The sequence below is a fragment of the Coregonus lavaretus genome (assembly GCF_964263955.1).
Source record: "Coregonus lavaretus genome assembly, chromosome: 6".
NCBI classification, from domain to species: Eukaryota; Metazoa; Chordata; class Actinopteri; order Salmoniformes; family Salmonidae; genus Coregonus; species Coregonus lavaretus.
In genome coordinates this window covers 31,392,251-31,416,213 of record NC_139993.1, presented here as the reverse complement: position 1 = coordinate 31,416,213, position 23,963 = coordinate 31,392,251, and the positions used below count along the sequence as shown (strand labels likewise).

General features: G+C 41.5%; 2 protein-coding genes and 1 long non-coding RNA gene across 3 annotated transcripts; 2 read left to right on the top strand and 1 right to left on the bottom strand.

The window, feature by feature from the left end:
- Positions 1-502: 502 nt before the first annotated feature.
- On the top strand, positions 503-4,367 carry LOC311131015 (proprotein convertase subtilisin/kexin type 4-like; the record flags this gene model as incomplete). The annotated part of the gene is made up of 9 exons (XM_084163845.1): positions 503-514; positions 891-1,013; positions 1,132-1,208; positions 1,333-1,421; positions 1,530-1,702; positions 1,846-2,058; positions 3,806-3,906; positions 4,009-4,112; positions 4,246-4,367. 9 exons carry the CDS (start codon positions 503-505, stop codon positions 4,365-4,367), a joined length of 1,014 nt encoding a protein of 337 aa, XP_084019971.1.
- Positions 4,368-6,399: 2,032 nt separating this feature from the next.
- On the bottom strand, positions 6,400-20,099 carry LOC311131179 (CTD small phosphatase-like protein 3). The gene is made up of 11 exons (XM_084164026.1): positions 19,561-20,099; positions 14,142-14,271; positions 13,915-14,046; positions 13,322-13,433; positions 12,853-12,964; positions 12,500-12,586; positions 12,256-12,318; positions 11,048-11,127; positions 10,700-10,826; positions 10,481-10,576; positions 6,400-9,280 (listed from the first exon to the last, which is right to left on the bottom strand). The coding sequence occupies exons 1-11, from the start codon at positions 19,654-19,656 to the stop codon at positions 9,215-9,217; spliced, it is 1,101 nt and encodes a 366-aa protein (XP_084020152.1). The 5' UTR covers positions 19,657-20,099; the 3' UTR covers positions 6,400-9,214.
- Positions 16,799-20,585, top strand: LOC311131180. Its single transcript, XR_014613412.1, has 3 exons — positions 16,799-16,888; positions 20,090-20,266; positions 20,494-20,585. It is a non-coding gene; the product is annotated as an uncharacterized lncRNA (long non-coding RNA).
- Positions 20,586-23,963: the final 3,378 nt, after the last annotated feature.

Sequence of the window (23,963 nt, the reverse complement as noted above, 5' to 3'; positions counted from 1 at the left end):
GTTAGTGATACAACTTGTTAAAATCATGTTGGAGACATGAGAGTTCGCAAAATGAAAGGATTGTTTCCTTAAGACCAAAAATAAATCAGCTGAACAGTTAAAAAAAGAAGCCAGCATGAGGTACCTGTACATCAGTTGCTCTTTGTGTATGGTGTATATGTTCACAATTTATGCAGAAGTCATCTACACCAACAGTTGGGCTCTATATTTGAGTGGCACTCCTGAACAAATCAACAAGATTGCAAAGAAACATGGTTTCCATATCTTGGGAAAGGTAAAACAATTATGTTAATGTTAGTTCACTGTTTATTTATGTTATATAATTATTTTTATTATTTATAGGTACATCTTTTGGCATAATATGACTACCTAGTAGTAGCTAATTTCTTCTGGCAAATTATATTTGTAGATATTTCCAGATGGCAACTATTACCATATGGAGCAACCAGGGGTGGCAAAACAATCATTGCAGGCACACTATTTGCATAATCTTCGACTGAAAATGGACCCTAAGGTGAATAGCTAATACATCTGTAAAACACTTTCTAAAGTTGTCTGTGATAACCAGTCCCAGTATTGCTCTTATTGTGATGAGTGTAATGATCTACCTGTTTCTCAGGTGCTTTGGTTTGCACAGCAATCTGGAAGGATTAGAAATAGAAGACACTCTTTCACAGCACCCACTGATCCATTTTTCAATCAGCAGTGGTACCTGGTATATGTCAACATTATTCTTCCATTTTTGTTTGAAGTTTATTTCCATAAGAAGCTCTTTAGATTTTTATTCTGCTGTTTGAGGTTTTTCTGCCTTGAGTGAAAGCATATGGTAATCCCTGTTTTGAAACTGGAAAATAAAATAAAAAATCTAATGTAGGCCTCTGCTTTTCCAGAGTGAGGCATTTGATCAGAATGTGGTGGCTGCCTGGGCTCGAGGCTACACAGGCAAAGGGGTAGTGGTGTCCATCTTAGACGATGGCCTAGAGACAAGCCACCCAGACCTTGCTGAAAATTATGTGAGTTATCGAGATTATTATTGTTGTAGGGGCACGATTGCAATTTGTTAATCATGAAGACAAGTAGAAAATGTTCCATCAGTAGAAAAAAAAAACTCACATTTCATTGTACCTGTAGGATCCACTTGCTAGCTATGACATGAATGATAATGACCCCATCCCAGACACTCAATACTCTCTGACCAGACCGAAGAGGTAATTTGGCTGTGATGTTATTAAGATTTTACTACTACAAGACATTACATCATATAACATGTATGAACTGCACTATGTGACGACATTCTGTATTGATTAACCCCTTTTGTCCTCTGCTCCATAGGCATGGAACAAGGTGTGCTGGGGTGGTGGCAGCGGTGGCAAATAATGGGGTGTGTGGGGTTGGAGTGGCATATCAGGCCAAGATCGGGGGCAAGTATTACCTATACATTAAATAATTATCTTGTTAATAGTATTTAGAACAGTACAGTAATTATCCTGCTTTAATTTTCACCCTGGCTTTTGCTGTGTTCTGTCCAGGAGTTCGGATGTTGGATGGACAAGTGACTGACCTGATAGAAGCCATGTCCTTAAACTTGAATCAGCAGCACATTGACATCTACAGCTCAAGCTGGGGACCTGAAGATTTGGGGAGGAATTTGGAGGGGCCAAACACATTAGCCCAAGAAGCCTTTATCAGAGGCATAAGCAATGTATGAAACAACTTGTACCGGTCATCCTATATTACCTGTTTCATCAGTAGTGCCAATCCGTTGGCTGAATAATCTGGAGGCAAAGTAACTAGAGCAGTAAGATCATACAATGAGTCTTAAAAAGCAACTGCAATACCTTACAGGGCCGAGGTGGCTTGGGTTCCATTTACGTCTGGGCTTCAGGCAATGGGGGCGCCAGCTTTGACAACTGCAACTGTGATGGCTACACCAACAGCATTTACACGTTGTCTGTTGGTAGTACCACCGAAAGGGGAACTTTGCCCTTCTACAGTGAACCCTGCTCGGCCATTCTAACAACTACCTACAGTGGTGGTAGCTTTCATCACCACAGAATTGTAAGTGTCTTTTTCCCAACTCATACCATATTATTGTTTTCAACATTCATATATACACTGAACAAAAATATAAATTCAACATGCAACAATTTCAAAGATTTTACTGAGTTACCGTTCATAAAAGGAAATCAGTCAATTGAAATAAAGGCCCTAATCTATGGATTTCACGTGACTGGGAATACAGATATGCATCTGTTGGTCACAGACACCTTAAAAAGGTAGGGGCGTGGATCAGAAAATCAGTCAGTATCTGGTGTGACCACCATTTGCCTCATGCAGCGCAACACATCTCCTTCGCATTGAGTTGACCAGGCTGTTGATTGTGGTCTGTGGAATGTTGTCCCACTCCTCTTCAATGGCAGTACGAAGTTGCTGGATATTGGCGGGAACTGGAAAACGCTGTCGTACACGTCGATCCAGAGCATCCCAAAACTGCTCAATGGGTGACATTTCTGGTGAGTATGCAGGCCATGGAAGAACTGGGACATTTTCAGCTTCCAGGAATTGTGTACAGATCCTTGTGACATGGGGCTGAAACATGATGTGAAGGCGGCGGATGAATGGCACGACAATGGGCGTCAGGATCTCATCACAATATCTCTGTGCATTCAAATTGCCACCGATAAAATGCAATTGTGTTCATTGTCCGTAACTTATGCCTGACCATACCATAACCCCACCGCCACCATGGGGCATTCTGTTCACAACGTTGACATCAGCAAACCGCTTGCCCACACAACGCCATACATGCTGTCTGCCATCTGACCGGTAGAGTTGAAATCGGGAAGAGCACACTTCTCCAGCGTGCCAGTAGCCATCGAAGGTGAGCATTTGCCCACTGAAGTCAGTGACAACGCCGAACGGCAGTCAGGTCAAGAGCCTGGTGAGGACATCGAGCACGCAGATGAGCTTCGATGAGACGGTTTCTGACAGTTTGTGCAGAAATTATTCGGTTGTGCGAACCCACAGTTTCATCAGCTGTCTGGGTGGCTGGTCTCAGACGATCCCGCAGGTGAAGAAGCCGGATGTGGAGGTCCTGGGCTGGCGTGGTTACACGTGGTCTGCGGTTGTGAGGCTGGTTGGATGTACTGCCAAATTCTCTAAAACGACATTGGAGGCTGCATATGGTAGAGAAATGTACATTAAATTCTCTGGCAACAGCTCTGTTGGACATTCCTTCAGTCAGCATGCCAATTGCAGGCTCCCTCAAAACTTGAGACATCTGTGGCATTGTGTTGTGTGACAAAACTGCACATTTTAGAGTGGCCTTTTATTGTCCCTAGCACAAGGTGCACCTGTGTAATGATTATGCTGTTTAATCAGCTTCTTGAAATGCCACACCCGTCAGGTGGGTGGATTATTTTAGCAAAGGAGAAATGCTCAATAACAGGGATGTAAACAAATGTGTGTACATTTGAGAGAAATACACTTTTTGTGCGAATGGAAAATCTCTGGGATCTTTTAGTTCAGCTCATGAAACATGGGACCAACACTTTACATGTTGCGTTTATATTTTTGTTCAGTATATTTATTTTACAAATATGCATTTAGAGTGACAAAGCATTCTGATAAATCTTTGACTAGTTTAGCTTTAGAATAATCATGCTTAAAAAGTAGTCACATGAATGTAAGAGGTTTCTGAAGATGTGTGGAACTTGAAAGAGATCAATATTTATCTCACATTCACCACCTACAGCAACAGTAAGCAAAGCCTCAACAAAATACCTGGATGATGTTTCCCCTCTAGGTCACCACTGACCTGCATCAGTCCTGCACCTCTGACCATACTGGGACCTCTGCCTCTGCCCCTCTGGCTGCTGGGATCATTGCACTGGCTCTGGAGGCAAAGTAAGAACGCCCTTGTCTCTGCGCACCTGTAACTCAATAACTTATTTGTTGTAAGGCTTTGAGTCATCGAGAAAGATGATAATATTCCAACTTCTCCCACAGCCCAACACTTACCTGGCGTGATGTGCAACACCTTGTGGTGCGAGCATCTAGACTGGCAGATCTTCAAACGCAGGATTGGCGGACCAATGGTGTTGGTAGACCTGGTGAGACATAAAGCACTACCTTCTATTGTAGGTAGTTTACCATTTAGGGAAACTGAGATGTGATTTGCTGACTGTAGGGCCTGAAATTGAATTTAAAAAATAGTGAACTGGCATCTGATTTTCTTTATTATAGTCAGCCATTACTATGGATATGGGCTACTGGATGCAGGTAGACTGGTGGACTTGGCCAGTAAATGGAAAGCAGTCAAACCTCAAAAGAAGTGCACCATTGACCTCATTACCAGAGCCTTGTAAGAAAAACACCCTTGCCCTTTCATCTCACTTATGGATAGTTAGTAGGAATACAGCTACTTATCAGTGTGTCCTACAGCTGTTTACAGTACACATAAATATGATATTCAGATATTATCGAGCATAAAGAGTCATTCAACCAATTCATAATACCAACTTGGCCGGTTAGATTTGTTATACCTGATTTGATGTCTGTCCGATAGTGAACTCCGCATGAAACTAACATTGAGGTGGAATGTGACAGCTTGTCATGGCACCAGGAACTGGATTCGGTCTCTGGAGCATATCCAGGCACGTCTTACACTGACCTATAGCAGACGTGGGGATCTCTCCATCACCCTCATTAGCCCGAAGAAGACAATCTCCAATTTACTCACAACCAGGTAAGGCACAGCCAAGTCAATGGACAGCAAGCTTGAAACCAATAAATAGAAGTATGAAACCATTTATAGATACTCTGTCATAGGGTAGAATACATATTATACATACGGCATAATGGTGAAGTATCAGGATTTACAATATGCAACAAGAGGTCCAAGTGTAACCCATCTTGTCTTTAGTGTACTAAAATATTCCAATCCAATGTTGCATCACAGGCCTTACGATAAAACGTCTGCAGGATTCTCAGACTGGGCCTTCATGAGTACACACTGCTGGGATGAGGATCCCTCTGGATATTGGGTTCTACAGATAGAAAACAACGGAGATTCAACTAACAGAGGTACACTGACTTCAGCAGTCATTCTCAAACTGACAAAAACAAAGTTGGAATTTAAGGTGTCAACTTCAATAACACAGCGAGTCTCTTAAAACACATCTCTGGTATCTCAATTCAATTAGTTAATGGCAGAAATAAATAGTATACATTACATCTAACACATTACATCTAATGTGAACCAGAAAAAATGTATTGTCATCCTTAACTAGTATTACAAATCAAAAGCATTCAGTGCTGCAGCTAGCGTGACAGCAGCTGGCTCTGTTTGGCTCAGGCTTTCATCATCTGTTGGTATCCATCCTGTTCAAACTCACTCTTTCACATCTCATCAAGATACATACTACTTAATGTATTCATGTCATAACATGAAAATGATTTGTTTTTGTTCCCAATTAAGTTAATGTATTTATTTGTATGCTTTACATTGTGCATAATGAACATTTTATACAATGTACTCAGCCACCAACTCGTTTTTTTTCTTTGTTCATAGGGATCCTGTTGAAATTTCAACTAGAGTTGCATGGGACAGATGAACGCATGATTGGCCGTCGCATTGAGAGGGCAGTGGTACAGCAGTGTGCAGTGAGGAATTCTGATGGCGGCTGTGAAGGCAGGCTGCAACATTATTCATTCCCTGAATTTAGTTTACAATGAAACAGTTGCACACACACTGTAATTTCACGTTCTATAAGACAGCTAGAAAATGTTACTAACCAAGAAAGTATCCTCCGTTTTTAGAGTGTATCTACCCACTGTACGTATTTGAGAACATCTGCCTGATGTACTGTCCACCTCACTACTATGAGTTAAATGGAAACAGCACCCGCTCCTATCGGAGGTGCTTACCCTGCCATCGCAACTGCCACACTTGTTTTGGCAAACAGGACACAAACTGTCTGGACTGCCCTCCGTATTCCACCTTGGATTCTCGTCGCAGTACCTGTAGTCCCCACGTCTACCCCTGGGACCACAGAGGTAAAGTAACCAATGGCATGGATCGGACAGCAGCGGTTCTGGGCATCCTGATGGGAGGGCCGCTGGTGATTTTGTGTGTCATGTGGGCGATTGCATGGATGAGCAGGGCTTGTCTACCACGTGGTGCTGCCAGGAACCAGGTGGACATCAGCACCAGGCATAGCAGTGAGGAGTCCAGGGATGTGGAGATGGTGGTATTCAGTATTACAGAAAGCCAGACAGAGAACAGCGAGAGTACATCTACATTCACCAACATTCCCAATACTTCAAGAGAAACATGACTCACTTCAGTCAGCATAGAATTCATTATTGGCTACTTTCATGTTGACTAACAGAAGTATACATTTTACAAATGGCTTTTATTATATTCAGTATCATTCACAAACTTTCGGATGGATAAAATAAATGTTTTTTGAAGACCCAAGTTGCATTCAGTGTTTTTTTATAAAAGAGCACATCAATTGGTAGAATATCCATCCATTTGCAATTATAACTTTTAAGTCAAAGTACTTCACAGAACATTTTAAATATAGGCAGTGGAATAGCTTAAAATTACACATTAAGACGTAGAACATTGCTCAAAGACTTCCTCCACAACTAGAGGGAGGAACGGTTCTTACATTTCAGATAATAAGCATGAATCCACATAAAAAGGTCCTGTATGAGGCGCAAAATACAACTTAAGCCTTTACAGACTTAGAGGTTTGAGGCATTCTGTGTAGCTCCGCTGAACACAGACCACAAGAATGGGCTATTTCTGGAATAAGCTTTCTCTTGAAGTTGAAAGGGAAAGTGCTCTCCTCACTGAGTTTCCAAGATGTCTATGGGTATGACACTATCCGATTTGCCACTGGGGCTCTGTGACATCTCCAGAGGCCAGGATGAAGGGGTGGTCTGATTACAGAGTGTGTCCCCAGACCCAAAGAGCAGCTGTCGGAGGCTCAAGTCATACAGACAGTACAGATTGAAAGCCACCATGGCAAGCCCCGATCCAAAGCCTCTCCAGGGGCTACACATGTGGAGGCAGAGCCAGTAGACAAGCCTACAAGAATACAATGAGGGGGAGGAACTCAAAACATGATCAGCTTTGCAATGTCAAAAATGGTGACGCCTCACTCTTTTCACTCACTGAGCAATGGCTTTAAAAACTCACCTTCCTCCAACGAAAACTACAGTCAAAATGGGCACCACCCTCAGCTGGTCTTGAGGCAGGAATGTAGCTAGAACCAACAGATTGAGAAAGTAGAGAAAAAAACTCCTCCATAGACAAACAGCTGCTGAATGGCCGGTCTTCCGGGGAGAGCCTTAGCCGGATTCAAAGACCCAGTGCAGAACTGGCACATCGCACCAATCAGCATAGCTAGAGGGGGAGTACTGCAGTGTAATAAGGTCTCTTAGTATTCGAATTTGAAAACCCAACACAAAACACCTAATGGTCTGTTTAATTCTCTCTGGCATTATGGGTCTTCAGCATCCTTTCCCAACAGTCTTTGATAATATCTTCCGTTCCTGCTTGACCACCAATAGGTGAAGGGATTCGTTTCTTCACTATGTTGCTTTCATCAGTCAGGTCCTTTCAGTAGAAATAAAGGAAATTAGGAAAGTAATGGGAAACTATTAGGACACAGCTCAGGAGACTTGAGAACTAGTTACCCTCATCTTTTCTATTCTAGTTTATGCTATTTATAAGGAGAGGGAGGAAATTGCCAGTGCTCCAGTAAGGTTGAAAGTGTTGACAATTAAAGACTAAGCCTTTGAGGGACAGATTACGAGGCATTTGGACTAGGAGGCATGTGGTCCTCTGTAGAGCATGGCGCTTGCAACGGCAGGATATTGGGTTTGATTCCCGGGACCACCCATACGTAAAATGTATGCACGCATGACTAAGTCACTTTGGATAAAAGAGACTTCTAAATGGCCTGGGTTCTAGCTTCATGTGGGGGAAACCGACAACAGCCGTCTTTGGGTTCTAGCTTCATGTGGGGGAAACCGACAATAGCCGTCTTTGGGTTCTAGCTTCATGTGGGGGAAACCGACAACAGCCGTCTTTGGGTTCTAGCTTCATGTGGGGGAAACCGACAACAGCCGTCTTTGGGTTCTAGCTTCATGTGGGGGAAACCGACAACAGCCGTCTTTGGGTTCTAGCTTCATGTGGGGGAAACCGACAACAGCCGTCTTTGGGTTCTAGCTTCATGTGGGGGAAACCGACAACAGCCGTCTTTGGGTTCTAGCTTCATGTGGGGGAAACCGACAACAGCCGTCTTTGGGTTCTAGCTTCATGTGGGGGAAACCGACAACAGCCGTCTTTGGATTCTAGCTTCATGTGGGGGAAACCGACAACAGCCGTCTTTGGGTTCTAGCAGCATATGGGGGAAACATTGAGTAGAAATTCACAGTAGCTTTGGTGAGACAGTCCGTTTAAAGGGGGGATGGGGATATGTTCAAGTTTGACAAGTTCGTTTTTGAAAATTCATTCCTGTAGGTCAATGCAATGTCAGAATTCCATATACATTTACAACATTTCACAGATGAGTAAAAAAAAAAACGATGAAATAGGCTAACCATGAAAGTCATTTGGTTGGGAGTAGGCTACACATTCGTGACAGTTCTGCAGTGTAGGCCTACTAAAAGGCACGCATAGATATGCACATAAAAAATTCAACACGAGCCAACATCAAATTAGGGATCGCCTCGACCCCAGAAGAGATATCCACACAGACTAAAATCATGACATTTTTCTAATAAAGCTGAAAAACACCAATATGGTTTAAGTTGTTTTGTTAGTTACAGAAAATGCTCTGGCTTTGCTGAGGTGAAAAATCCTCTCGTCACTAAAATAATCAAACAATATGTACATCACTTTTAAAGCGCTATTTTCTGTCAAGAAATTAGCATGATTAAGTATAAACATAGGCTATTTCAAGTTGTGTTATTATATACAGTGGTTCATTTTTTCAACTATTGGGAATGTATTGCTCTGCAGAGCGATATTGTTTGGAAACGATATACCAACTGTACATGTTTGAAATTAACACACTACATCAGTAACCTACTGGTCATTCAGGGATCATACAGAAGGGCTAGGATAGTACACAAAGATCCAGTTCATGTTCACAATTAAACACGTTACAGGATAAGGATGATCAGAAGCCTTTTCTCAATCCTCTGAGAGCAATCTGTGAAAGTGGTCAGTCCTCCTCTTCAGTACTTCCCGGAAATCATCCTACGGAAATATTGTGCTTTCAAATTAGTAAAACACAACCATTTTTTTAGTAGGTCAATTGCTGGTGATGTTTCTTGTGGAATACAAGTGGTGGCCCAGTCTTTTTGAATGACATTTCCAAACATAAGACAAGTTTGACTTGTGGTATTTTGTAAAATACTGGCCAAGTGTTTGTGATTGACTCAAGGTTAGTTCCTCTGCTTTCTCCACACCCACACATTTTTCAATGTTATACCCACTTTCCGAATTAGATCTCTGTAGCATGTGTGACATTTGTTTTGTCAAACTGGATTTAATCCTAGAAGACACCCAAGTATACTGAACATAAATAAACACAACATGCAACAATTTCAACGATTCTACTGAGTTACAGTTTACATATAGAATTCATTAAATTGAAATAAATAAATTAGGCCCTAATCTATGGATTTCACATGACTGGGAAGGGGCACAGCCATGGGTGGGCATAGGCCCACCCACTGGGGAGCCAGGCCCAGCCAATGAGAATGAGTTTTTTTCCCACAAAAGGGCTTTATTACAGACATAAATACTCCTCAATTTCATAAGCTATCCGGGTGGCTGGTCTCAGACGATCACGCAGCTGAAGAAGCAAGATGTGGAGGTCTTGGTTACACGTGGTCTGCGGTTGTGAGTCCGGTTGGACATACTGCCAAATTCTCTCAAACTACTTTGGAGGCAGCTTATGGTAGAGAAATGAACATACAATTCTCTAGCAACAGCTCTGGTGGACATTCCTGAAGTTAGCATGCCAATTGCACAATCGTTCAAAACTTGAGACATCTGTGGCATTGTGTTATGTGACAAAATTGCAAATTTGAGTGGCTTTTTATTGTCCCCAGCACAAGGTGCACCTGTGTAATGATCATGCTGTTTAAACAGCTTATTGATATGCCACACCTGTCCGGTGGATGGATTATTTTAGCAAAGGAGAAATGCTCACTAACAGGGATATAAACACATTTGTGCACATTTGAGAGAAATAAGCCTTTTGTGCGTATGGAAAATTTCTTGGATCTTTTATTTCAGCTCCTGAAACATGGGACCAACACTTTACATGTTGCCTTAATATTTTTGTTCAGTATAGGTAGTGAATTATGGAAATTGCCTGATTTAAAAATAAAATATCTCAAATAAGACTTATGCCCCGTCAGGTGGGATACCAAATCACTGTCAACTTACTGCTCCGGACAGTCTCTCAAGACACGGGATGAGCTTCTGAAGTTCTTTGTCATCATTATCTCCAGACCAGCTCTTGATGGGAAGCATATTCATCAGCTGCAGAAATAAAGTAGGAAGTAGTTTAGTTTATTAAAACCACTCTGCTTCCAAAAAAACAACAAAGCATTGTATAATTAAATGAATAACATCACAGCAAATGCACATAGTAGGGGTACGCACATGGTAGGGGTACGTGTGTGGAGCGTTGTCCAAAACCACTGTCTTAGCAAGGTCCCTCTCAAGTACACCCAAGTCCTTGACATAGTGCCCCAGAACACAGGTACAGTCCTGTTGATACAAACGGTGTCTACAAAAGGAAATAAAAGGAGAGTTCTGCACATTTAAAGTACATCCTGATATCAACTGAAATATGGTCATAAAATTATTCAAAGTAGATTATATTGTCAGCCTGTCTCTGGTACACAAAACTCTGCAGCTGCAATATCTCTAAAACTAAAACAATACTGCAAAACAAGTATGGCTAAAATAACAGACAGCAACAAAAGTTACAATGTTAACTTCTCATACCGAAAAAGCCTTCTCTTCGGGTCCAAGATGTCCAGTATTTTCTCTGCATATTCTTTCTTCGCAGATGTATAAACAAACATCTGTAAAAACAAACACATTTGATATATTTAATGAACTGGCCTTTTAACCCCCTAGAGTCGGTCCACGCCCCTGCTGAAATCTAATTAGCATCATTTAAAAAATCCCTATACAAATCCGTCAGTTTAAACAACGTTTTTTTGCGCATTGGATGCATCTCAATCCACCGCATGTGTGGTGAAAGGTGACAGAGCTAGAGTGCTGTTTGTCAGACCATGAGAAATCCCGACAAATCGGTCTTCTCACAAAATCTTCTGTAGCGTCCAAACGGTTTGGCCTACAAACTATTATGTGCCTTTAGAGGCCATGCAATTCAGTACTCATCTCGAAAACAAAAAGCAATTTAGGTCAAGAGTCCATACTAACAAAGGAAATAGGTCTAACAGAACAGATAGTTTTTATTGCTAACAGAGGCTCAGAATAAATTAGAGGAAAAACAAAAGGAAATTGAGAAACTTATTCAAGAAAGATCAAGTGTAATATATTATCAAAATAAAGCAAACTGGATGGAATATGGGGGAAAATGCACCAAATTGATAACTAAGTGGCTCGGGGAACAAAACATCGACATTTTGGGTCCATGGGCAGGAAACGCCCCAGACCTTAATCCCATTGAGAACTTGTGGTCGATCCTCAAGAGGCGGGTGGACAAACAAAAACCCACAAATTCTGACAAACTCCAAGCATTGATTATGCAAGAATGGGCTGCCATCAGTCAGGATGTGGCCCAGAAGTTAATTGACAACATGCCAAGGCGGATTGCAGAGGTCTTGAAAAAGAAGGGTCAACACTGCAAATATTGACTCTTTGCATAAACTTAATGTAATTGTCAATAAAAGCCTTTGACACTTATGGAATGCTTGTAATTATACTTCAGTATACCATAGTAACATCTGACAAAAATCTCTCACAACACTGAAGCAGCGAACTTTGTGAAGACCAATACTTGTGTCATTCTCAGAACTTTTGACCCCCCCACCCACACAGCATAGAAAGGGCTTAGACTGTAATTGGGCCTTTTAACAACAAACATATTACACATAATTGGGGAAAGTTGAGCATGTATCAACAACAAAAAACATACGGGTACGGCACACATAAGAACTTGTCAATTAAAACTAGAAGCATACCTCAAAATGTTTTGTCATGGCTTCCAGAAATTCTTTTAAATGTGGTCGTAGAATCACGTAGACCTATCGAGTTAAGAGAAGATATTAAAATATTTTCTGTTACGGTCATTATAAAACAGGTATTCATCCCATTTTTTTAAAATAATAAACTCAACACCAGTCATTCAAGCAAAGAATAAAAAAGCCCTTATCACTGCCCTCCTGAGGCCTTACAAGTCTAGAAGGAACTGGTCGATTCACTCACGTTGTACTGATTGTCCTGGAAGCATGTGTGGAAGGTGTGCTCTGCATCCTCAATCACATTCAGAGAGCTGTACATGAGTGTTTCATCCTAGAACACACAAATCATTCCAAACAACTGGTACCACATAGTGTTTGATTTAATAAATCAAAGAAATAATAATAGAATCAGGCAATTAACATGGAGATACAACCTACCGATACATTTTTATACGCCTTGTATATCAGGCTGTAAACCAGACCCCCCCCCCCCCACACACAAATGTATATTATATTTTACAAGTGAGTTGCAGGGGAATTACACTGGTAAATGCTTTGTTTAGTCACTGAACTCAAAAAGGTAAACCCAACACTCACCAGATCTAAAACTAGGGTGGCTTGGGGCGTACTCCTCGTCTTAGGTGGGATGTCTCTTATGCAGGGTTTGGATTGCTGGGACTTGGATGGAATGTTATTGATGAAGGTGAAGCTAAAGACAACCATGCAAGGGATTCAAATTACTTTCAGGACAAGGGTGTGAGTCCTCCAGAACCATAGACAATGGGAAAGCGATTCCAGGCAGTGGATTATTTCCGCAGAGGTGTATCACAAAGCAGGAACTGTTAAGTTGGCCAGGCTGGCCAGCTGACTTTACAAAGTTATTAAATACCATTTTGGAGGGTTTGTTGCCAACTCTCTGATCCTGCATTTTAATATAACCCCAGATGATCCATAGGTGATTCAACTCATTAAGTAGACATTGCATTTCATCATATAAGTTATAGTATGCTGCACCAATAATTGTATTCCACAGCACCAAGAACAATATAAAAACGGCACAACTCACGGGCTGAAAATGTCATTGTGGTCCACATCTCCATTGAGAAGGCTAATGGAACCATAGCCAAACACACACTGCTCTGGGCTCATCACATCACCACTGCTGGGGGTTCTTGCATCTGAATAGGAAAAAACTGCCTTGATTAAAATGAATAGGACTCATTCACCCTGGTATATCACTGGACCAACTAAGCTGTTACTGTGCTGACCTCATCCACTCTTGCCTCAAGAATCACGGAATTACATGCATGTTTGATAAACAATGCAAGTTCTTGCTAGCCTATACAGTAGTTTGTTTATTTGAAACTCACAAGTGACAGTTTCTCTGTAAACAAAAAGGCCTACCCAATGGACCCAGGAAAGTGCCAAACCATGATGGCCTATTCTCCAAGACGAAGAATGTCTGTTCTGTTTTACACAATACATTTCTATCTGAACGCTCTGAAAAACTGCACATCATGAATTAGCCTCTGGTCTTTCAGGCAGACTACCCTAACAGCATACAAAAGCTAAAACACACACTCTGGATGCTTACGAAATAGTGTGGATGTATGCAATTTTGAACATAGTATAGGATATACAACATTTACCTATACTTACTTTCCTTTGTAGGAGTGAGGAAACAGACAATGGGGGAGTAGATATTTCGCACAGTGGAATTGAGGGGAGAGGGGTTTAGCTCCGACAGCACCCGGTGATGGCGCACATTAACAGGTGTCTTGAAGCCCAGATCTAGAAATTAATACAGAATGATTCAGTCAGTATTGAGTTGCCATTTTGAAATAAATGACAATAGAGCAATTGCATTCACTAAAATAAATGGGTACCTTCTCGGTCTTCATAGCCTGGGGCTGTCACCCTTTTCCTCCCACGCCCTTGTACAAGAGGGCGCTTTGTAGCAGTGGGGATATCATCAGAGTAGAGTGACTGGTCGTCTGGCTGTTGTACCTCTTCATCCTATGGACAGAAAATATAATTGTGACAACAGTATGAAAAAGTAGCCAAAAGCTCTCATCAAAAGGATCAGAATGCCCCCCTACCAACTGCATGTAAGTTAGATATTAGGCACTAGTATAAAAACTGTTGAGTTGCCTCCCATACAGGCTGACCCAAACCTTGATTAAAAAGGCTATATCCAAAGCGACTTACAACAGGTGTAGACTAACAGTGAAATGCTACTTACCGGTCCATTTCCAACAATGCTGAGTTAAAGATATAAAGTAAAATATTTAAATAGTGACACGAGGAATAAATAAACAGTGAATAACTAATGCAAATAATGAGTAAAAATAACATGGCTATATATAAGGAGTAAAAAATAATATAGCTATATACAGGGAGTACCAGTACCGAGTCAATGTGCAGGGGTACAAGGTAATTGAGGTAACTATGTATTGTACATATAGGGGTAAAGTGACTATGCAACAGGATAGATTAGACAGTAGGAGAAGCGTATGTGGTGAGTGTGTGGCGTCAGTATGCGTGTGTGTATGTTATGTGTGTGGGCATATGTAGTGTGTGTACATGTGTCAGAGTTTGTTAGCTGGTAATAGCCAGCTTTTGGCAGTTTTTTAAATATTACAGCCAATGAATAAAATTGCTGCCGGTCAATTGTCTGGGAAAATAAGAAAAAAATCCCATTGGGAAATAATGCTTTTTAACCTATTCATTGATGGAAATACCAGTCGATGTAAATACATTTGACTGGTCATGCTTATCGGTCTATATGTAATTTGCATAATTTAGTGGAATTAAATTGGTGTGTACAGTATGTTCGTTATGTTTCTTATTTATCACACGCGTACCGCATACAGATACAGAGTAGGGATGCAAATTTCGGTAAATGTTGCTGCCGACTAACTGACCCTCATTAACCGGTCAACAAACGGCTACATTTTTTCCAAACAGTAAAATGACGTGACCAACAGAAAATACCATCAGAGATCTGTATATAATGGCGAGATGCTTATATTTCCACCCTAACAATGGGAGTCGTTCCAAGGCGGGAAGGCAGGCGACAAGCTTAGGCCCAACATAAGCCCATAGAAACGCATTGGACTTATTTTGGACAGATTTAGGCGAGAGTGAAACCTCTCGCTTCGCCTCTTCCGCTCTGATACTGTGTATGCATACAAGGCTTAATAGAAACATGCAACAATCGCAAGCCTATCATCTTACAGTCAAAAGGCTAAAACCTATTATTGAACATGCAACTCCTGTAATGAAGCAGCTAATAAAACGTATTTCAAACATTTGCCCAAATGCAATTTGCGGAAAACACAGTTCTAAACTGCGCACCTAATGAGAGCAGCTCCATAAGTGACAGAGATGAACATCTCCCTTAGAAACTTAGAAAGAGGGGGAATCTAATAGCAACTACTATGATGGGTTTCTAATATGATTAGGATTGTGCCTTGGGCTTCTGGAGAAGGAAAGAAAGTTGATATGGTCCTCTGTAGCTCAGCTGGTAGAGCACGGCGCTTGTAACGCCAAGGTAGTGGGTTCGATCCCCGGGACCACCCATACACAAATTTATGCACGCATGACTGTAAGTCGCTTTGGATAAAAGCGTCTGCTAAATGGCATCTTTTTTTTATTATTATTTTTTAAATATGAAAACCAATAAACAGGAGAGAAATGCTGGTTAATGGCATGAGGAAGTCTTTATAAAATAATTGCCTCCACGTTTCTATGGATGGATTTTCGCAAGGCTACGTTGGAGCAAGGTAAGACATGCGTCATTATTTGAAGTAAAGTAAAACATTCAGGTTTCAAACAATTATACGGCCTCAAGCTCACATTACAAAAGTGGTGGGTGACGCGCTGATAGCCTGCCTACCGTTGACTACAGCCTATGCATCCGAATGGCGAATGGGAGACGCGCTTTACGAGTTCCTCCTTTTTAAAATCGTGGCTAGTAAAGTTAATAATTCTAAATGCAATCGCGTGTTATTTGTTTCACAATGACTGGGCTTACAAAAGCAGGTTTCACTCCAGTAGCCTACAGGCTTTTTGAGGCGCTACTCTCCCGCTGTCTGACAGTTGGTAAACTATTCCGGTCCTCAAACTAGGCTTTGTATTCTGTGTTTGTGTGATAAATAAAATGCATGATGACTAACGAAAATACATGAGCGCCAATTTATTCCACAAAATTATGCAAATGCGTTATAGACCGATAAGCATGACAGGTCAAATGTATTTGATGGTTAACCGTTAACATCCCTACTTCAAAATGTACAACTTCAAATTAAACCAAATCGTTTGCACTCATGACTACTGGTTTACATTTTATTTTTCAGCCAACTTCCAAGCAAATACTTTAATTTGTTACAAATCAGCTTGCTAGCCAACTAGTAGTATGGCTAGTAGCTAACATTAGCCAGTTGGAGCTAGCTAGGTAACACTGGTTCTCCATATGACGTTGAGAAATAGTGCATTGTGGGAAGTTCCGAAGAGATCCGAAAATAAGTTAATATTTAAAAACGCTAAAACAGAACTGCTTGTAGTTATAGGTAACCAGATCGTGACAACAACTAAGTTATTAAGTCTTTGACCACACTGTGTTGGTACTTTGGTGAGTAAAAACTAATGTTTCCTACCCTTTAAACGGAAGAAAACAGAACGAAACAGTGGAGGGACCTACCTGAATTTGTCCATTGGAAACTCGTTTTGCTCTGTTTGCCCCTGCAATGACTGCTACATTGTAATGCCGCGTTCAAAACAACTTGGATATCTCCGACTTCCGAGCGTTCTAGACAACTAGCAACTCGATGATAAAACGCGCTCCGACTGGGAAAAATGGTTATGAACGGTTATCCAGCTCGACATTTCAAGTCGGAAACTCGGCCATTTTTCTAGAGCGCCCTCTTTCCGACTTAAATCACTGACATCATGATTTTACCTACCGTATTGGTCCGAATATAAGACGGCCTTTTTTCCCCTCGAAATAGGTCCAAAAAAGTCGGGTCGTCTTATATTCGGGGTCTAGTATTCAGAGCGCAGTTTCTCTTCTTCGGCGCTCCCTTTAAATGTCAATACACATTCGCGGGCACAGATGGCGCCAAAAATTCGTTCCGGACGGAGGGAAGAGGCGTCCTTAACAACCAGCCCGTTACCGGTGTTTAAAGATGGAAAGACAGGCTGACCATTTAGAGACAAGTGGCTCAAAAGTGGGCCAGGTCAATAAACAACAGCGGAGGAGCTATGATGCCAATTTCAAAATAATGGTTGTCAATAAGGCAGAGTCATCTAACAACTGCCAAGCTGCCAAGACATTCGGGGTCACTGAGTGTAATGTAAGAAGATGGCGAGCAGAAAAACAACGTCTAAAAGATGCTAACAGTCAGCGAAAATCCTTCCGTGGTCCTCAAAGTGGTCGTTTCATTGAGGTTGACCGGAGGGTTTTTGAATATGTCAGGGAAAAAAGAGTTGAGGGAATGCCCATTACCAGAGCTGTCATCCAGGTTAAGGCCCTGGAAATCGCCAGAGAGCTCAACATCACTGGATTTAAAGCCAGCCTCGGCTGGTGTCGTAGGATGATGCGGCGTAATGGACTGTCACTTAGACGGAGAACGAGTTTGGCCCAACGCCTGCCGTCAGACTTCGGAGAGAAGCTGCTTTCGTTTCAGCGCTTTATTATCAACCTGAGGAAGAAGCACTCCTACCCGCTGGATCAGATCGGCAATGCTGATCAGACACCCGTTTATTTCGACATGCCAACATCGGTGACTGTCAATAGAAAGGGAGAAAAGTCTGTGTTGGTGAAATCAACGGGCAACGAGAAGAGCCGCGTCACTGTCATGTTGACATGTCTCGCTGGTGGCAGCAAACTCCCCCCGTATGTCATTCTTAAGCGTAAGACTGTGCCAAAGGACCCAATGCCAGCTGGCATTATTGTGCGCGCCCAGGAGAAGGGCTGGATGGAGTCGGGGCTTGTAGTGGACTGGCTAAAGGTTGTGTGGGGCGCACGCTACGGGGGACTGAGGAAGAGGAGGAACATGCTCGTTCTGGATGCGTTCCGCGGACATCTGACTGAGCCCGTGAAAAGTCAGGTGCGAGCAATGAACGGGGATCTTGTGATCATACCAGGGGGAATGACAAGCCAGCTACAGGTGTTGGACGTAGTTGTGAACAAGCCTTTCAAGGATAACCTGCGAAAAAAATACACAGAGTGGCTCCTGTCTGGCAACCACGCACTCACACCGACCGGGAAAATACAGAAGCCGTCAGTCCGTCTACTGTGTGAATGGATCCTGCATGCATGGGATGCTATTCCCTCACAGAGCATCATCGATGGCTTTAAAAAATGTTGCATCTCAAATGCATTGGACGGCAGCGAGGACGACGTGCTTTGGGAGGAGCCGGTGGAAGCGGAGCAGCTGGGGAGCGATGACAGCGAGAGCGAACACAGCGGGGCAGAGGACGTGTGTGAGGGATAGAGAGACATCGGAGGAGAAGTTTGGCGAATTTTTGTTAAGTTTAGTTAAATGTGTGGCCTGTATTTTCTCTGTTATTTAAAAATGTTGCTTTATTATTGCTTGATATTAATTTTGAATCATACTGTACATAGTTTGCCTTTGTGTTTAATTCACTGTGTTTTTAATATTGTTATTTTAAAATAAAATGAAGTTCTTTGTTCGGCAAATCTAGTCTGCAAATCTGTTTTTCTAAATGTTTGTGTTGAAAAACGGGGGGTCGTCTTATAATCAGGGTCGTCTTATATTCGGACCAATACGGTATTTTTCCGAGTTACAGTTGTATTGAAAGCACCATAACTGCAACCGTCGATTGGCCACGTGCATGTAATTGTTTCTTTACTTTTCGAATTGTACAAACATGTCGAGTCGGCTAGTTAGGGGTCGTCACTAGTTACCACAGCCACAGTCATAATTATGGCTAAACCCGCCTATTTCTACAGTTTCTCTTCTTATAATAATCTGACTATAAACCTAACATTAACCACACTGCTAAACATATGACTAACCCTAAATTAAGACCAAAAAGCTCATTTTTGTTTTCATAAATCTTACCGATAGCCAATTTTGACTTTGTGGTTGTGGTAACTAGCTAGTGACAACTGCTAGTTAGCTAACTGTTAGCTACAAACTAGCTAGCTAAATAAGTTAGTTACCAAGCTCCTATGTTAGTTAGCTTCTGTAGTTTGTTCGCCAACGATCGTGCGTAATACGCATTCGAAGTTTTCATATTAAGCCAAGCAATTTTGGCAAAACAAGTTTCTTGATTTACCTTTTGAGTTATGTTTCGCGCCGCTCTCTTTGAGGTCCGCCGACCGTTAACCCGTGCTGATGAAGGGTGAGCAATACTTCGAGACCGAAGTCTCATCTTCTCAAAATGTGTTGTGTAGCTACACAAACGTGACTTGTTATACAGCCGGTGAAAATAATCTTGGTCCTACTCAAAAAGTCGACAAAAACACAGTTCCTGTTTGTGATTGCCTGTCAGTGTTTACCATTCGTTCTCGTGCCGTCAAAAATCTACCGGAAAGGTTCGCTCAAAGACAGTACAGTATTAAGATAGACAGAAACTGCCTCTCGGATATAAATCCTGGATCACTTTTGTAGGCTATGGGGGGTGATTCGTGCCAGAATTAAGCCTAGTGAAGCTACTGACACCTCTCACCAAGTCACCTAACTTCTTCCTAGCCCCATAAAATACCGCCATGAATTAACATGGACTGTCAATGGAGACATGTTTTTTTTTCTAATGCCCCGTTTAGCTAGCACGCAGTGCAACACTGCTTCCCAATCATTTTCAGTGGGAGGCGGTGAAAAAGTTCAGCATTTCCCAACTTTATGGAAATCACCAGCTGTGACAGCTGAGGGATGACCAATCATATCAAGTGGTTCCCATGACGAATTTGACGCTATGGGACCCATGATGGTGACTTTCTTCAGCAAAGATGGCTGACAAAAATACTAGGAGGGAACAAAATGTAAGTAATTATAACATCATAACGAGTCATGCAACAAATGTACGGTTGAGAGTAATATATTAGTTAATGTAGAGACAAACGATGATGCATATATTTTTTTGTCATAAAGTTAATTTACGAAAATTGCTATTTAGCAAACTAGCTGACTAGCTAGCATTAGCCAGCTAGCTAGCTTTATGGGTGTTGTGACATGAGTATGAAATTGTAATTTGTGTTGTTTGTTTTAGGGACTCCTGGGGAAACCAGCAAACAGTGGATGTAAAGAATCTAGCTAGATAAAGCATTTACTGCAAATTGAATGTATAATTTTGTAAGCTTGCCTTGATGATACTTCCCATGCAATGCAGCTGAAGTAACATAGCTACAGTGAGGGAAAAAAGTATTTGATCCCCTGCTGATTTTGTACGTTTGCCCACTGACAAAGACATAATCAGTCTATAATTTTAATGGTAGGTTTATTTGAACAGTGAGAGACAGAATAACAACAAAAAAATCAAGAAAAAAGCATGTCAAAAATGTTATAAATTGATTTGCATTTTAATGAGGGAAATAAGTATTTGACCCCTCTGCAAAACATGACTTAGTACTTGGTGGCAAAACCCTTGTTGGCAATCACAGAGGTCAGACGTTTCTTGCAGTTGGCCACCAGGTTTGCACACATCTCAGGAGGGATTTTGTCCCACTCCTCTTTGCAGATCTTCTCCAAGTCATTAAGGTTTCGAGCCTGATGTTTGGCAACTCGAACCTTCAGTTCCCTCCACATATTTTCTATGGGATTAAGGTCTGGAGACTGGCTAGGCCACTCCAGGACCTTTAATGTGCTTCTTCTTGAGCCACTCCTTTGTTGCCTTGGCCGTGTGTTTTGGGTCATTGTCATGCTGGAATACCCATCCACGACCCATTTTCAATGCCCTAGCTGAGGGAAGGAGGTTCTCACCCAAGATTTGACGGTACATGGCGCCGTCCATCGTCCCTTTGATGCGGTGAAGTTGTCCTGTCCCCTTAGCAGAAAAACACCCCCAAAGCATAATGTTTCCACCTCCATGTTTGATGGTGGGGATGGTGTTCTTGGGGTCATAGGCAGCATTCCTCCTCCTCCAAACACGGCGAGTTGAGTTGATGCCAAAGAGCTCGATTTTGGTCTCATCTGACCACAACACTTTCACTCAGTTCTCCTCTGAATCATTCAGATGTTAATTGGCAAACTTCAGACGGCCCTGTATATGTGCTTTCTTGAGCAGGGGGACCTTGCGGGCGCTGCAGGATGTCAGTTCTTCACGGCGTAGTGTGTTACCAATTGTTTTCTTGGTGACTATGGTCCCAGCTGCCTTGAAATCATTGACAAGATCCTCCCGTGTAGTTCTGGGTTGATTCCTCACTGTTCTCATGATCATTGCAACTCCACGAGGTGAGATCTTGCATGGAGCCCCAGGCCGAGGGAGATTGACAGTTATTTTGTGTTTCTTCCATTTGCGAATAATCGCACCAACTGTTGTCACCTTCTCATCAAGCTGCTTGGCGATGGTCTTGTAGCCCATTCCAGCCTTGTGTAGGTCTACAATCTTGTCCCTGACATCCTTGGAGAGCTCTTTGGTCTTGGCCATGGTGGAGAGTTTGGAATCTGATTGATTGATTGCTTCTGTGGACAGGTGAACTTTATACAGGTAACAAGCTGAGATTAGGAGCACTCCCTTTAAGAGTGTGCTCCTAATCTCAGCTCGTTACCTGTATAAAAGACACCTGGGAGCCAGAAATCTTTCTGATTGAGAGGGGGTCAAATACTTATTTCCCTCATTAAAATGCAAATCAATTTATAACATTTTTGACATGCGTTTTTCTGGATTTTGTTGTTGTTATTCTGTCTCTCACTGTTCAAATAAACCTACCATTAAAATTATAGACTGATCATTTCTTTGTCAGTGGGCAAACGTACAAAATCAGCAGGGGATCAAATACTTTTTTCCCTCACTGTAGCTAACTATTTTCTTGCTTATTGTGTAGTGGAGTATAAAAATACCTATATGCCTATGGATGTGTAGCTAGCTATGTAGCCGATCTGTGTATGGACCCTAAAACGTTTGGTATAAATATTAGTTCAGAACCTAGCTATGAACCTCAACTATCATAGCCTGTTTTATCAACTTCAAACAGTCTGAATGGCATTAATGAAGCCTATGGATTGAGTAGAATATAATATAACTTTAAGGATGCAAGTCCTATATACATGTAGTTATTACCAAGCACGAGATCCCCACATTGTAGCCTGTACATTGAATAAATTCACTGATCATATACTCTACCTTGGCAAATAAAGTTGCGTTTCAGGTATGAATGTCTGTGAGACATTCTTTTTCAGTCATATCCAATACCAGGAGTATCAAACTCCATTCTTTGAATGATGCTGTTTCTGCATGTATGTATTACAATTATACACTTAAACAGTGTTTACCAATCCTGGTCCTTTGACATCAATTACTAACTTTAAGCATCAGTTGTCAGAGCACCTTACCGATCACTGCACCTGTACACAGCCCATCTGAAATTAGCCCACCCAACTACCTCATCCCTATATTGTTATTTATTTTGCTCTTTTGCACCCCAGTATCTCTATTTGCACATAATCTCTTGCACATCTAGCATTCCAGTGTTAATACTAATTGTAATTATTTTGCACTATAGCCTATTTATTGCCTTACCTCCATAACTTGCTACATTTGCACACACTGTATATATATTTTCTGTTGTATTTTTTTTGACTTTATGTTTTTTTACCCCATATGTAACTCTTTGTTGTTGTTTTTATCGCACTACTATGCTTTATCTTGGCCAGGTCGCAGTTGTAAATGAGAACTTGTTCTCAACTGGCTTACCTGGTTAAATAAAGGTGAAAAAAAAAAAAAAAATGGTTACACATTGTAACTATGCAATAGACTAGAAACATGATTTAAGTAGTTAAAGGCTGATTTGTAATTCATATTTACAGAAACAGAATTTAAAAACAGTACACTACACTTCCTATGCATCGTGTAAATACTCTAAAACCAGTTCATCTCAATATCAAACTCCCTTCATCTGCATTGATCTGAGGACACAGGATATGTGTAGTATTTCATCAAATTTCAACCAGTAGAGAATGTGAAACGCTTTATTGAAAGAAGTTCATTATCCAAGTGTTATAAATACATAATACATGCATTTTAAGTATTATAATTGAAATATTATATTCTAAATACAAGTTCAATCTGTACTTCAATGCACATCTGGTGTGCATTATAAAAACAGAGGAAGAAAGAGGAGGTGGGTAGAGAGGTGTAAGAAAGAGTGTAAAAGACAGAAGGGGAAAGAGGTAAGAACAGAGGAGCAGGGAGACAGCATATGATTAATGAATTACAGTGCTACCCTAATATTCTCTCAGTTCATCACAATTACATAATAGTGTCTCTAGCGGTGTCTCCTAACAGCCTTGGGCTCCCAGTTGGCCTGAAGGTTATCTTAAGAGCAGGTGAGATGGTGATGACGGGACTGTGGGTTGACACCCTCTCTCACATCAAAACATACCTGCAGACGAGAGACAGATGGAGAGAGAGAGCATGATTAAGCCTTATGTAAAAAAATAAAAAATCCTTACACTGTCAGTCATCATAATCATCAGGAGGTTAAATGCAAAACTGACCTTGTATCATTAACTTTGGGACTA

Coding starts and splice junctions, on each gene's coding strand:
- LOC311131179 (XM_084164026.1), bottom strand. CDS start 19,656: ATGAGACTTCGGTCTCGAAGTATTGCTCACCCTTCATCAGCACGGGTT. Junction 10,577..10,699: donor CACACACGTACCCCTACCAT/GTGCGTACCCCT, acceptor TTATTTCTGCAG/CTGATGAATATGCTTCCCAT. Junction 9,281..10,480: donor TTGAGAGACTGTCCGGAGCA/GTAAGTTGACAG, acceptor ATATTTCCGTAG/GATGATTTCCGGGAAGTACT.